The 13,372-nt window shown below is 28.9% G+C and overlaps 1 protein-coding gene across 1 annotated transcript in view; it reads right to left on the bottom strand.

Moving 5' to 3' along the window:
* Positions 1-13,372, bottom strand: part of sdk2b (sidekick cell adhesion molecule 2b) — a 153,161-nt gene that overhangs the window by 11,028 nt on the left and 128,761 nt on the right. Inside the window, 1 exon segment of the mRNA XM_056469338.1 lies at positions 8,251-8,380. Within this exon segment, the coding sequence (XP_056325313.1) occupies positions 8,251-8,380 (130 nt within the window).

The raw sequence follows: 13,372 nt of genomic DNA on the forward strand, positions 1-13,372 counted from the left end.
AAAAAAACTAATTAATGCAGCTCTGTTGAGGAGGATAAAATAATAAATGAATAAATTATAAAAATAAAATTAAGAAAAAAAATAAACAATATATATTTTTTTATTAAATAATTTTATTTTTTATATTTTAAATTCAAATTAAAGTTAAAAAAAAGTTTTAGTTTCTTATTATCTGTAATAATAATGCTGATTGTAATGATATTTCACATTATTTCATTTTTAAACATAATAATGCTGGTGGGCATCACAGTGGCGCAGTGGGGAGCACAATCTCCTCACAGCAAGAAGTTCGCTGGTTCGAGCCCTGGCTGAGCCAGTTGGCATTTCTGTGTGGAGTTTGCATGTTCTCCCCGTGTTAGCGTGGGTTTCCTCGAGGTGCTCTGGTTTCCCCCACAAGTTCAAAGACATGCAGTACAGGTGAATTGGTTAAGCTAAATTGTCTTTAGTGTGTGTGTGTGTGTGTGTGTGTGTGTGTGTGTGTGTGTGTGTGAGAGAGAGAGAATAAGTGTGTATGGGTGTTTCCCAGTACTGGATTGCAGGTGGAAGGGCATCCGCTGCATAAAACATATTGGTGGTTCATTCCGCTATGGTGACTCCAGATTAATAAAGGGACTAAGCTGAAAAGAAAATGAATGAATGAATAATGCTGGTTTCAATAATGTTTTACATTATTTATTTTATTTTTAAACTAATTAATGCAGCCCTGGTGAGGAGAAAAAATAAAAATTAATGGAAATAAATAAATAAAGCAATAAAACAAAATAATAAAAAACTAAATCTTACTAACCCCATTTTTTTTAGATGGTAGTGTGTTTTGTAACACAAGGTTTAATTTATATCTCAGCTTTTAAAAATAATATATATATATATATATATATATATATATATATATATATATATATATATAAACAAGCAAACAAACAAACAAAATCTTACTAATCCCAAAAGTTCGATAGTAGTGCATTTTGTAATTTTGTAACACAATTTATATCGCAAGATTACTTTTTCAATATAAGAAACTTCCATTATTTCCAAAAATATTTTAGCTAAAGGAATGTAACAATTTAAACAAAAACATGTATACTGTTAAACACATCTAATTATTTTAATAAATACATGTTATTTTTGTTTACACAGAAACAAATTACAACATGAAAATTGCTACTTGTCAAATTCCCAAGTTTGTTAAGTTACGTTTTTACAGTGTATCACATACATAACAAAAATAAATTAAAAATTAAACAAAATAAAAATACAAAATTATACTGCCAGAAACCCCCACTGCAAAAGCATTATCAACACTTTTTGACCCAGTTCTAGATCATTCATTCATTTATTTTCCTTCGGCTTAGTGCCTGATTTATCAGGGGTCGCAACAGCAGAATAAACCGCCAACTATTCCAGCATATCTTTTATACCCTTCCAGCTGCAACCCAGCACTGGGAAACACCCAAACACTGACCCACTCTCATTTATACACACTTATACACTACAGCCAATTTAGTTTATTTAATTCACCTATACCCCATGTCTTTGGACTGTGGGGGAAACCGGAGGACACAGAGGAAACCCACACCAACACAGGGAGAACATGCAATCTCTGCACAGAAATGCCAACTGACCAGGCCGGGACTTGAACCAGCATTCTTCCTGATGTGAGGCGACAGTGCTAACCACTGAGCCATCGTCCCCACCCCAGTCCTAGATTTTATATCAAATTATGATATCCCCAATATATCGACACATTTTTCCAAATGAAGTGTAAAACTTGGCTGTAACACAAGAGTGATTGATTCCAAGCAGAAACTTTCCCTGAGAACAAACTCTGAGCTATTTGTGTCTTTCTGGGAAGAATGTGACAGTGTTGATGATGTGATGCTGGGATGATCATCACAGAGCCAATTAAAACAAAGATGCTTTGAGATGGATATCTGCCCTGCTGAGAGCTGTAGTTGTGCTGCCAGAGTCTCTGACATAAAACCAAAAGCAGATCTGAAAACATTCAGGGCACATTTACATCAGTAAAGTTTCAATTTAAAATGCTTTGCTATGCTAAGGTTACGCCTGATATCCACACTACTCTGAAGCTTTTGACTATTGAAAGTAGTATAATAACATGTTATCAAGAATAGATGAAGATTGCTTTCCTTTTAAAACAGCATGCTAAACCTAAAGTGCACTAGTGTAAAGACTAGCAACCACCGTGTCCAGCAAATTCAGATTAGCAGACAGAAATACAGCTGTCCAGCATCTCCTTCATCTTATATAATTTCTCTGCTCAGGTGGAGGTGCTCAGGTTTGCTGCTTTGCCAGCTGAACAAAGTCAGTATTGTAGTGTTTTTCTGGAGACAGCTCAATGGATGTGCAATAGCCTGGAGTTTTCCGCTCAATAAAACTTCAAAGAGTGATTTGAGGCTCTCTCTTCACCCGGCCAGACGGTGATGATGCTGGAGTTCAGCAGGAGCTGAAGCAGGACAGGAGACGCTCTGTTCTCCAGCAGCAGCCCGAGCGGGACAGATGACAGACATCAGGAGAGGTGCTGGCAGGAGGAGTCAGCGAACATGTGGAGGGTATAGCTTGTATTTGGCAGGATGGAATTTGGGGAGATTTGACTGACTTTTTATTTTATTTGTTCATATTTAATTTTATTTAATTAAATAACTTTTTTAATTAAATTAAATTAAATTTATTCCTTTTCTTTTCCCTTTATTAATCTGGGGTTGCAACAGTGGAATGAACTGCCAACTTATCCAGCATGTGTTTTACACAGCAGATGCCCTTCCAGCTCCAACCCATCACTGGGAAACACCCAAACACTTCCATTCACACATATACACTACGGCCAATTTAGCTTAGGGGCAGTGGAGTATGTTCTTAAATAAAATACATTTTGGCTGCATAAAATTAAATAACATTAAATAAAAAATGTATAAAATAAAATAAAATATAAATAAAATGTAAATAATAATAAAAAATTTAAGAAAATAATAACATTAAAATATTACATTAAAATATTATAATAAAATATTAAATAAAATTAAATACTAAAATAATAATGAATTTTTTTATGTTTAAATTAAATAACATTAAATAAAAAAACTATTAAATTAAATAAAATATAAATAAAAAAATAATAAAAAGATTAAATAAAATAATAACATTAAAATATTATATTAAAATATTATAATAAAACACAAAATTAAATATTAAAAAAGTATTATGTTTAAATGAAATCACATTAAATAAAAAATATATTCAATTAAATAAAATATAAATAAAAATTAAATAATAAAAAGATTAAAGAAAATAATAACATAAAAATATTATAAAAATAATATTATAATAAAATAAAATTAAATATTAAAATAATAATAAATATATTATGTTTGAATTAAATAATATTAAATAAAAACATCAATTAAATTAAATAAAATATAAATAAAATTAAAATAATAAAAAATTAAAGACAATAATAACATAAACATATTATATTAAAATATTATAATAAAATATAAAATTTAATTAAATATAAAAAAAAAATTAAGACAATAAAAACAATAAACTATTATATTAAAATATTATAAAAAAATTAAATAAAATATAAAAATAATAAAAATATAATATTTGAATTAAATAACATTAAATTAAAAACATCTATTAAATTAAATAAAATATAAATAAAAAATTAAATAATAATAAAAAACAAAAGGAAAGAATAACATTAAAAGGTAAAATATTATATTAAAATATAAAGTTTAAAAAATATTAAAATAATAATAAAATTTAATTAATAACATTAAATAAAATACAAAAATAAAATACAAAAATAAAACTCAACAAATAAAATCTAAATAATAAAGTTAAAATATAAACAAATTCAAACTACTAACAAAAACTACAATAGTATTTAAGTGTCAATAACAGTGGATAGTGACAACACACACACACACAAAATGTGCATCTTCTGCATCAGATACTTTAGGAAAACAAACTTTTTTGCTATAGGTTAATCCATTAATAAACATTCTACATATACTATAAATAGCAAAACAATAATAACAAATATAATTCATTCATAATCTAAATAAATTAATAAAATAATCAATAAAAAATATTATGTTTATTTTCATTTATTACGAATTTATATCAAGAATTCTACAAAAAAATGAAATAAAATCCACTCTGCCTATTGCAAGGAGCATGACACATCTAAACTAAAAACAGATTTTTATGTTTGTATGTTGTAATTATGCTTGTAACTATGTGTACAATTGCTTTAAAGAAGTAAATATGGGAATGTGAAGAAAACACCATGATTTATGTGTGTTATTTGCACTCTCTGCCAGTCTGTGGTTCAGTAAACCCCAACGCCAGACTCTCACCCAACTCCAATAGAGATGTATGTGGACAATCAAGCTAAACAGTCACTTGAGACCACCCAACCAAAGCTTTCCAGTTCTCACACTTCCCTTTTCATCTGTGTTTGTGAGGATTTAGTCAGATTACAGTTTCCTTTGTGCCGAACACTCTGTTTGCTCTCCATTTACAGATTTTCCAGCATGTGCCTCGGGACAAAAGTCTGGAGAGAATGAACTAGGATAATGCAGAACATTCTGGACATGATAAAAAAAAGCGAAGCACCCAGAGGACCAAGCCTGGATTAAAGCCATACGCAAGTAAGACGGCCAAAACCTCAAGTAGGCTATAACAGACCAGTCCTGGAGGCCTGAATCCTACTTTTCAGAACGTTTCCACACAGCCGGTCTTGTCCTAATAAAAGTGTGTGATGAGGGAATTTCAACAGGTCCTGCTCCGTATGAATGCCACTAGATTTAGCATTAGAAAACCCTGATTAAAGTTCACTTAAGTTCACCTAAAAAAAAACCTCATTTCTGTCTATATCTACTCACTTTTAGGTGTCATTTACACAAATATTTGCTTTAAAACATTATCGAGGTGTTCAGCTATATCAAAATGTTTTCTTGTTTTCTCTTCGACCTGAGAAAAGAGTGTTTTGATAATGCTGAAAACCTTTAAACACTGATGTTCTGAAATGCAGACTTTTGAAAATGGAGGTGTGGCTATTGTTACGCTCTGGGAATTTTGCGAGTGTGTCTCTCTCTTTCTCTCCTGTGCACGCGCGCACCTGTTCTCTCTGTCTCTCTTCTCTCTCTTTCGATTTTACAGGTTCAACCCCCTTCGAATTGTTATTGGTTGCAGGATCAGTCAATCATTACTATCTTCGGTGACGTGGCGGCTTCTGCGGCCAATCTGAGTGGTCGCCAGGTTTTTAAAAAGACGACGAGTGGGACGCCAGACAGAGGCTTTTGCGTTCCTGTTTTGTTCTTTGTTTTAATCTGCCTCCCGTTATTTCTTTTGTTTTTTTTAGGGACTTAATATTGCTTTGCCAAAAGTTGTTATTGCCATCTTGTTTATTTTCATGAATTTTCTCTTTATTCTTCATTTGAGATTATTTGCTGATATCCTTTGCTTTGCCCAGGGGGATTTGTAGAGGTAAATGTCACGTGACGTACATCCTTACATCACCTAGTGAGCCTGTGTATAGACACACCAGGGTTGGGAGTGAGCACCGGCTTTGTATTTTTCTGTTTGGTTAAGTTTAGAGTAGGTAAGTTAGGGTGTGTAAATGCCGAAGATTTGCTTTCGATTATTTGGTTTTCAGTTAGGTAAAATTATACCGAGTTAGTTTGATTTTTGCTTTTGTCCTCTTCCCCTGCGGGGTTTATTTGTTTTTTTGGATTATTTTGTTATTATAAGTTGTGCATAAATTACCTTTTGTGTTATTTGTTGTTATCTATATTATTCTTGTCCATTCTTACTATTTTCTGTTCATCTTTGATTTTTGTAAAATAAATTATTCTCTTTTTGCCAATATTTTGCTTGATGCATGGTTCTCTTTCTCCCAGATTACACAAAACTGTCACAATATAAATGTTATTTACTTCAGTTCCTATAGTCTAACATTATGAAGTCGTAAGACTATCTGTAATTGCTCTCTGATTGGTCTTCTAGACTTTTACGTATTGTTCCCTGAGTCATCAATCCCTTCTGATATGACCACCAGTAGACAAATATGTGGCAAAATATACAGTTGAAGTCAAAATTCAAAATTCTATAATTCAAATTTAATAATTCAATAATAATTCAAAATGATTAGCCCTCCTGTTAAACTTGAATACTTTTTAAAAAAAAAAATTATTTATTAGATTTGTATGACAGAAAAGTAACCGAGAGAATAACAATACAAATGGAAAAAAAAAAAAAAAATATATATATATATATATATATATAACAGTACAAAATTTATTAAAAGAATAAAAATAAACCATACTATAATCCTCATATTGTGAAACAAACAGTATATGATGTGCATAAACAATATATGATGTGCATTCGCTTTACAAATTAAGCATATAAACAGGTAAGTACCGAAAGTTGAGGTTGGCAGCATGGTGTATTAGGTAAAATAAATAATGATAAGAAAAAAGAAAAGAAAATATTAAAAGGGAGAGAAAAGGGAAAATATATTAAATTGAATAGGTTGGGGGTGGCATGTTCTTCAGACTTGTGTTTTTATGTCAAAAAGAGTTGTAAGCTAGTGCTATATCAGCACCAGTACTCATCTGGAAGGTACAGACCAAAAATACAAGATGGGCAACCGTTCATTCAACAGCAACTGCTTCAAGCCTCAGAGATTTGACATGCTAGAATGGCAACCAAATATTAGAAAACTTGATCACTGAACCTTGAAGACTATATTAATTTTTTCTAATTTGACAAAAAATAAGGCATCTTTAATCCACTGAGTATAAAATGGGGGTTGAGGAGACTTATACTGCAACAAAATACACCGCCTAGCTAATAATGACAGAAAAGCTATTAATTCAGAAAAATAAAAAGGTAACTCACAATCAGCGGGTAGAACTCCAAATAGGCTTATTAACGGAGAAGGATCAATTTTAACAGATGTAATATCTGAAAATGAGTCCCAAAAGGAAACAAAGCTGGACAGGTCCAAAACATGTGAACTAGATTTGCAGGTTCAGCATGACATTTGTCACAGTTTGGATCAATAGCAGGGAACATGCGGACCAGTTTACACTTAGACCAGTGAACTCTGTGGACTACTTTGCACTGTAGAATCCCATGACGAGCACACACAGATTATGTATGGACCTTTTTTAAAATTGTTGACCAAATATCTTCATCTATGTCTATGTTAAGATCCCTAGCCCAAATAAAACGCCGACTTTCAGAGGTAGAGGGATGGAATGTTGTAAATCTTAGAGATGGCTCTATTTTGACCAGGATTGATACTAAAGATGGTATTGATCAGGGTAGAGGATGGTATAGTAGGCAAAGATTTATTTTATCTTTGCCATGATGACAGTAAATAATATTTTACTAGATATTTTTCAAGATACTAGTATTCATCTTAATGTGACATTTAAAGGCTTAACTAGGTTAATTAGGTTAGCGAGGCAAGTTAGGGTAATTAGGCAAGTTATTGTACAACAATGCTTTGTTCTGTAAAAATATTGCTTAAGGGGGCTAATAATATTGGCACATCATGATTTTGCCAAGAACAATGCGATCCTGGATTAACATCTATGTTGAACCTGGAACATCATTTTTGTTTAGAAATGTATTCTATACCTATTCCCTACCCCTTAACCCAACTATAACTGTAAACCAAAATCAGATGGGAATAAAAGTTGGATAAAAATCATGTAGAAGTGCATACATTTGTAAACTGTGAGCCAAAGCTTAACATAAACTGTGAACGGTGAACGTATCCCTTAATTCTGATTGTCTAATTGGAATGTTGTTCCAGGATCAACATAGATGTTAATACAGGAACATGTCCTACTTGGTGAAATCAGGTTTGCGAATATTATTGACCTTAAAATGGTTTAAAAAAACTAAAAACTGCATTTATTCTAAAGAGAATAAACCATTTAAAAAGAAAAAAAAACATGTCAATTACAATGCCTACTAGAGCATTTAACCTTTAGAAAGGAGCTAAAAGTGCAATAAATGTATCGGAAAAGTAGTCTAGATGGATGGAAGAAGTCTATATGGATAATTTTCCAGATTTTGTATGTCTTTTTTAAAGTTCGAAAGCCTTCTGAACTCATGGTGAGTAAATGAGGATAGAATTAGCTCTTTTTGGTAATCTTGTAAGATCTACTGAGAAACATTGATGTCTCATGGCAGGAGGTTTGTTACCTGTGAGTCTGAGATCTCGGAGGGTTTCTCTGTCAAACTGCTGCTCTCCGCTGGGATCAGATCATTGTATTTAGTGCTGACGTCCTCATCTGAGTAATGTAGACTGCCTGGACTGGGACGAGGTGGTGACCTGAGCCAAAAACAGCACATGACACAATTTTTATATTAGCACAGGAGAATATTGTGTGCATTTCTGACTTTATTATGGTTTGAATTATATACATTACTTTAATACATTATTTATTTGATGAAAGGTACAGTAAAAAAGCTATATTATAAAATATTTTTAAATACTTAAAATAATTTTTATTTGCTAAATGCCATTTATTCCTGTGATGTAAAGCTGATAACGTTTTGGCATTATTACTCTGGTTTTCAGTGTCTCACATGATCCTTCGGAAATCATTACAATTAGTGAATTTGATGCTCAAGAAACATGTAATGTAGTTATAAATGTTGTAAATAATTGTGTACAATTTATTTCAGAATTGTTTTCTGTGCACAAGAACAGCACTACCAATAAAGAATTTGGAGACAGTACAAATATTATTTTCATTTATTTTTATTTAATATTTTAAATCAACAAAGATGCAATAAAGAGATTTATAATAATAATAATAATATTAATAATAATAATAATAATAATAATAATAATAATAATAATAATAATAATAATAATAATAATAATAATATAATAATATAGATAATAATTACAATCCTACAAATAATAATAATACTAATACTAATAACAACAACAATAACAATAACAACAACAACAACAACAACAACAACAACAACAACAACAATAATAATAATAATAATAATAATAATAATAATAATAATAATAATAATAACAACAACAACAACAACATAATAATAATATTAATAATAATTACAAATAATAATACAACAAATAATAATACAAATGATAATAATTATAATAATATAGATAATAATGATAATAATAATAATAATAATATTATTAATAATCATTATTATTACCTTTATTATTATTATTATTATTATTATTATTATTATTATTATTATTATTATTATTATTATTATTATTATTATTATTATTATTATTATTATTATTTGAATTGTTATAGTACTTACCTGACTCTTTCGAATCAATGTTTTCAACAAAAAAAATAAATAAATAATAATAATAATAATATAAATAAATATATCCTATCAACTAAGAATAATCAAATTTTATAATAATATAATTAAAACAAATATAAGTCCCCTATCTATATAATCAGCATATCAGTATTCAGGATTTCAGAATTTGATGCTTTGCAATCTCAGAATAATTTACATTTTAAACATATATTTAAATAAAATTAATATTGTTTTAAATTGTAATAAAATTTGATTTAATACTCTCATATCAAATAAACGCAGAAGAACAGAAAAGACCTTTCGTTTAAAAAAAATAATTAAATGATGCAAAACTCTGGACTGCTGTGTGAAACATCTTCAGATTTGTCGGATTAGTTTGGCAGTAATTCTGGCTGCAGACACTTGTCTCTTTGTTAAGTGAATGAAGTACAGTGTGTGTTTGTGTTAAGAGGGTTTCTTTATGAGCATCATGGGACCACTGTAAGATGCCAGCTCTGAGGCATTTCTTGCAGAAATAACTCTCTGTGACACAGCAGTGGAGAGAAGTGAATACCTTGCAGCTACTGGAAATATAATAACATCTTTCACTGACTTCAGTTGTCAGCTAAAAAAGCTGAAATAGTCCTGTAAAGAGTTCAGAAAATTCCTCAGTTTTTTAAAGGTAACTTCATATATAAAAGAGAAACCAAAAAGCAAATCAAAATCAATAACAGACTGATTGGAAATGATAAATTTTGTTGCATTAACAAAACGGAATTAAAACGTATGGAAAATATATATGAAATGAATATGAAAATAGATTTTAAATTTTATCTAATATATTTTAACACATAATGCACATATTTGTAAGTCTGAAAATGTCTGTCATAAAAATATGAAGGCATGGCTGCCCAAAATCACTCTCTGATTGGTTCTTTAGGATCGTTTTATCATGTGATCATCACTGAATTTTGTTTCAAAATTGAGAAACACCTCAAGTTTGAAGAAAATGAGACAGCAGACAGAGATCTCATAAAATGATTTGTTTTTATTATAAATGCACACAAATGAAAGTAAACCCACTGCAGTTTTGAATTATTATTTACTCTTATCTGTATGACAAAAAAATGACAGGTATTTTTACTTTTGTATCAGTATAAGAGACATTTATTTAGCTTTAATTAAAATTGATAAGGCATTTATACACAGTTCATTTTAGACCTACATGTTGTTCATAATTTGTGTTTGATGTATTATATACAGTTGAATTCAGAATTATTAGCCCCCCTGTTTATTTTTTGAACCAATTTCTGTTAAACGGAGAGAAGATTTTTTTCAGCACATTTCTAAACATAAGAGTTTTAGTAACTCATCTCTAATTACTGATTTATTTTATCTTTGTTATGATGACAGTACATAATATTTTACTAAATATTTTTCAAGAAACTTCTGTTCAGCTTAAAGTGACATTTAAAGGCTTAAATAGGTTAATTAGGTTAACTAGGCAGGTTAGGGTAATTAGGCAACTTACTGTATAACGATGGTTTATTCTGTAGACTATCGAACAAATATATAGCTTAAAGGGGGTAATAATTTTAACCTTAAAATGTCTTTCAAAAAATTTAAAACTGCTTTTATTCTTGTCAAAAAAAAACAAGTAAGACTTTCTCCAGAAGAAAAAATAATATCAGACATATTGTGAAAATTGCATTTCTCTGTTCAACATCATTTGGGAAATATTTAAAGAAGAAAAAGAAATTCAAAGGGGGGCTAATAATTCTGACTTCAACTGTACATATTTTTAGATTATGCACTTCAGAATACCGGTTAAAAAATATTTTCTGTTTCATTGAATTACTGTATATGTCATTTGGCACTGTAATTATATAGTAACTAATATCTTAAGATACTCTATCTCTTCTGAATACTAGCAAAAATTAATTTGCTGCCAACTTAAACTCTTTTTCTGTCAAATTCATTTTATACTAAGCACATGTCATTTATAATGGATATATATATATATATATATATATATATATATCCCTCTCAGACACAATTTTACAGTTGTTTAAAACAAACAACATTAAAATTCGTGTTTTATTGTGAAAAGTTTGATAGCTGCTTTCAGATTCTTACATTATTTTTAAAAGTGTGGATTGAGATCTTTGTTTGAAACATGGCACAAATGCTGTTATGGATTTAGATGGTTTAATAGCTATTTATATTGTGTTCCATTTAATTATTGTATATTCAATTTGGTACCATAACTATATAGTTATTATATTTTAAGATTTTCTAGTAATAAAAGGATTTGCTGCCAACTTAAACATGACTTTTTTCTTTCAAATCCATTTTATACTGAGTGTACGTATATTTAGTGTATTTATATATATATATATATATATATATATATATATATATATATATATATATATATATATATATATATATATATATATATATATATATATATATATATATATATATATATATATATATATATATATATATATATATATTTGTCCTCAAATACAATTTTAGAGTTGTTTATAACAAACATTGTGTTTAGTAATGTGAATGGAGATCTTTTTCTGAAACATATTGCAAATGCCATATGGTTTAACTGTTCACTTTAAAACACCGTACTAAAAGTAAACCGTATGAATGTAAATGTAGACTCAGGCTTCACAGGCTGTCCACCGGGGAAAGAGAGAGAGAAAGAGAGAGAAGAAAGCCTGTGGATCTTCATCTGCACATTCCTCCCTCACCTCTTCTATAATCTGCGGTCAGAGGAAAGAGTCTGGCATCTCCTCAAAGACCAGAGCAGCTTTGATCAAACTCAAGGTGACCCAGGATGAAGGAGGGAAGAGGCCTAAAACTAAGAGGTGATAATAGGGGGGATTTCTCAGATGGCTCTGACATCTGGCACACCTGGATTTATATCGCTACAGGTGTGAGAGGCTATTCATGACAATGCTGAGTTATATTTAAAATAGAGAGCATGCACTGTTCTATTGAAATTTGTAATTTATGTGATATGGACACGAGTAATACTATGAAACATGCATAATGCTTCTAAGAAATCTGGTTAATTATTAAGACTGTGTGGGTAATAAAAAGTGTGAAATGAACCATGGATTTACATTCATTTACTGTATATGGATTTTTTTGCAAGAGGAAGAAAATTGTAAAATAATCAAATTTTCTATGTCCAAAACGAATAAAAAAAAACAAAAAACATACAAATAAATTAAATACAATTAAATTTGCTAAAACAAACATAAATAGAAGATAAAAATATCATATATTTAGTATGCTAATACTAAAATTTAATATTATAAATAACAATAAAATAAAGTAATACAAATAAAAAAAATTAAATAAAACAAACAAAACATGTAAATAAATAGGAGATAAAAATTATAACATTTTATAGGCTTAAACTAAAATATAATATTAAAAATACTAATAAAAGAAAACTATACAAATACATTAAATCAAATTAAGCAAATAAAACAAAATATATACTTAATAAATAGGAGATAAAAAAATTATATTATATTTATATTCTTAAACTAAAATATATTATTAAAAATAATAATAAAAGAAAACCATACAAATAAATTAAATTAAATAAAACAAACAAATTATATACTTAATGAATAGGAGATACAATTACAATATATTCAATAATCTAAAAATAAAATGTGGTATAAAAAAATTATAAAAGAAAATGCTAAATTAAATTTAATTAAATTAAACCACAAAATATAAACTTTATAAATAGGAGATAAAACACAATTATTATATATTTAAAAGGCTATAAAAGGTAAAAACATTAAAAACAAAAATACTAATAAAATAATTAATCAATGAAATAAAAAAACAATAAACATAAATAATACCAAAATAAGTTGCAAAATTAGACCTGCTTTTCCACTAAACAAACACATATAGATTTGCTTGCATTAATAGACATTGGGTGCATATATTTTAAAAACAGAGATAGAGAGAGAGA

This window comes from Danio aesculapii, chromosome 12 (assembly GCF_903798145.1).
Source record: "Danio aesculapii chromosome 12, fDanAes4.1, whole genome shotgun sequence".
NCBI classification, from domain to species: domain Eukaryota; kingdom Metazoa; phylum Chordata; class Actinopteri; order Cypriniformes; family Danionidae; genus Danio; species Danio aesculapii.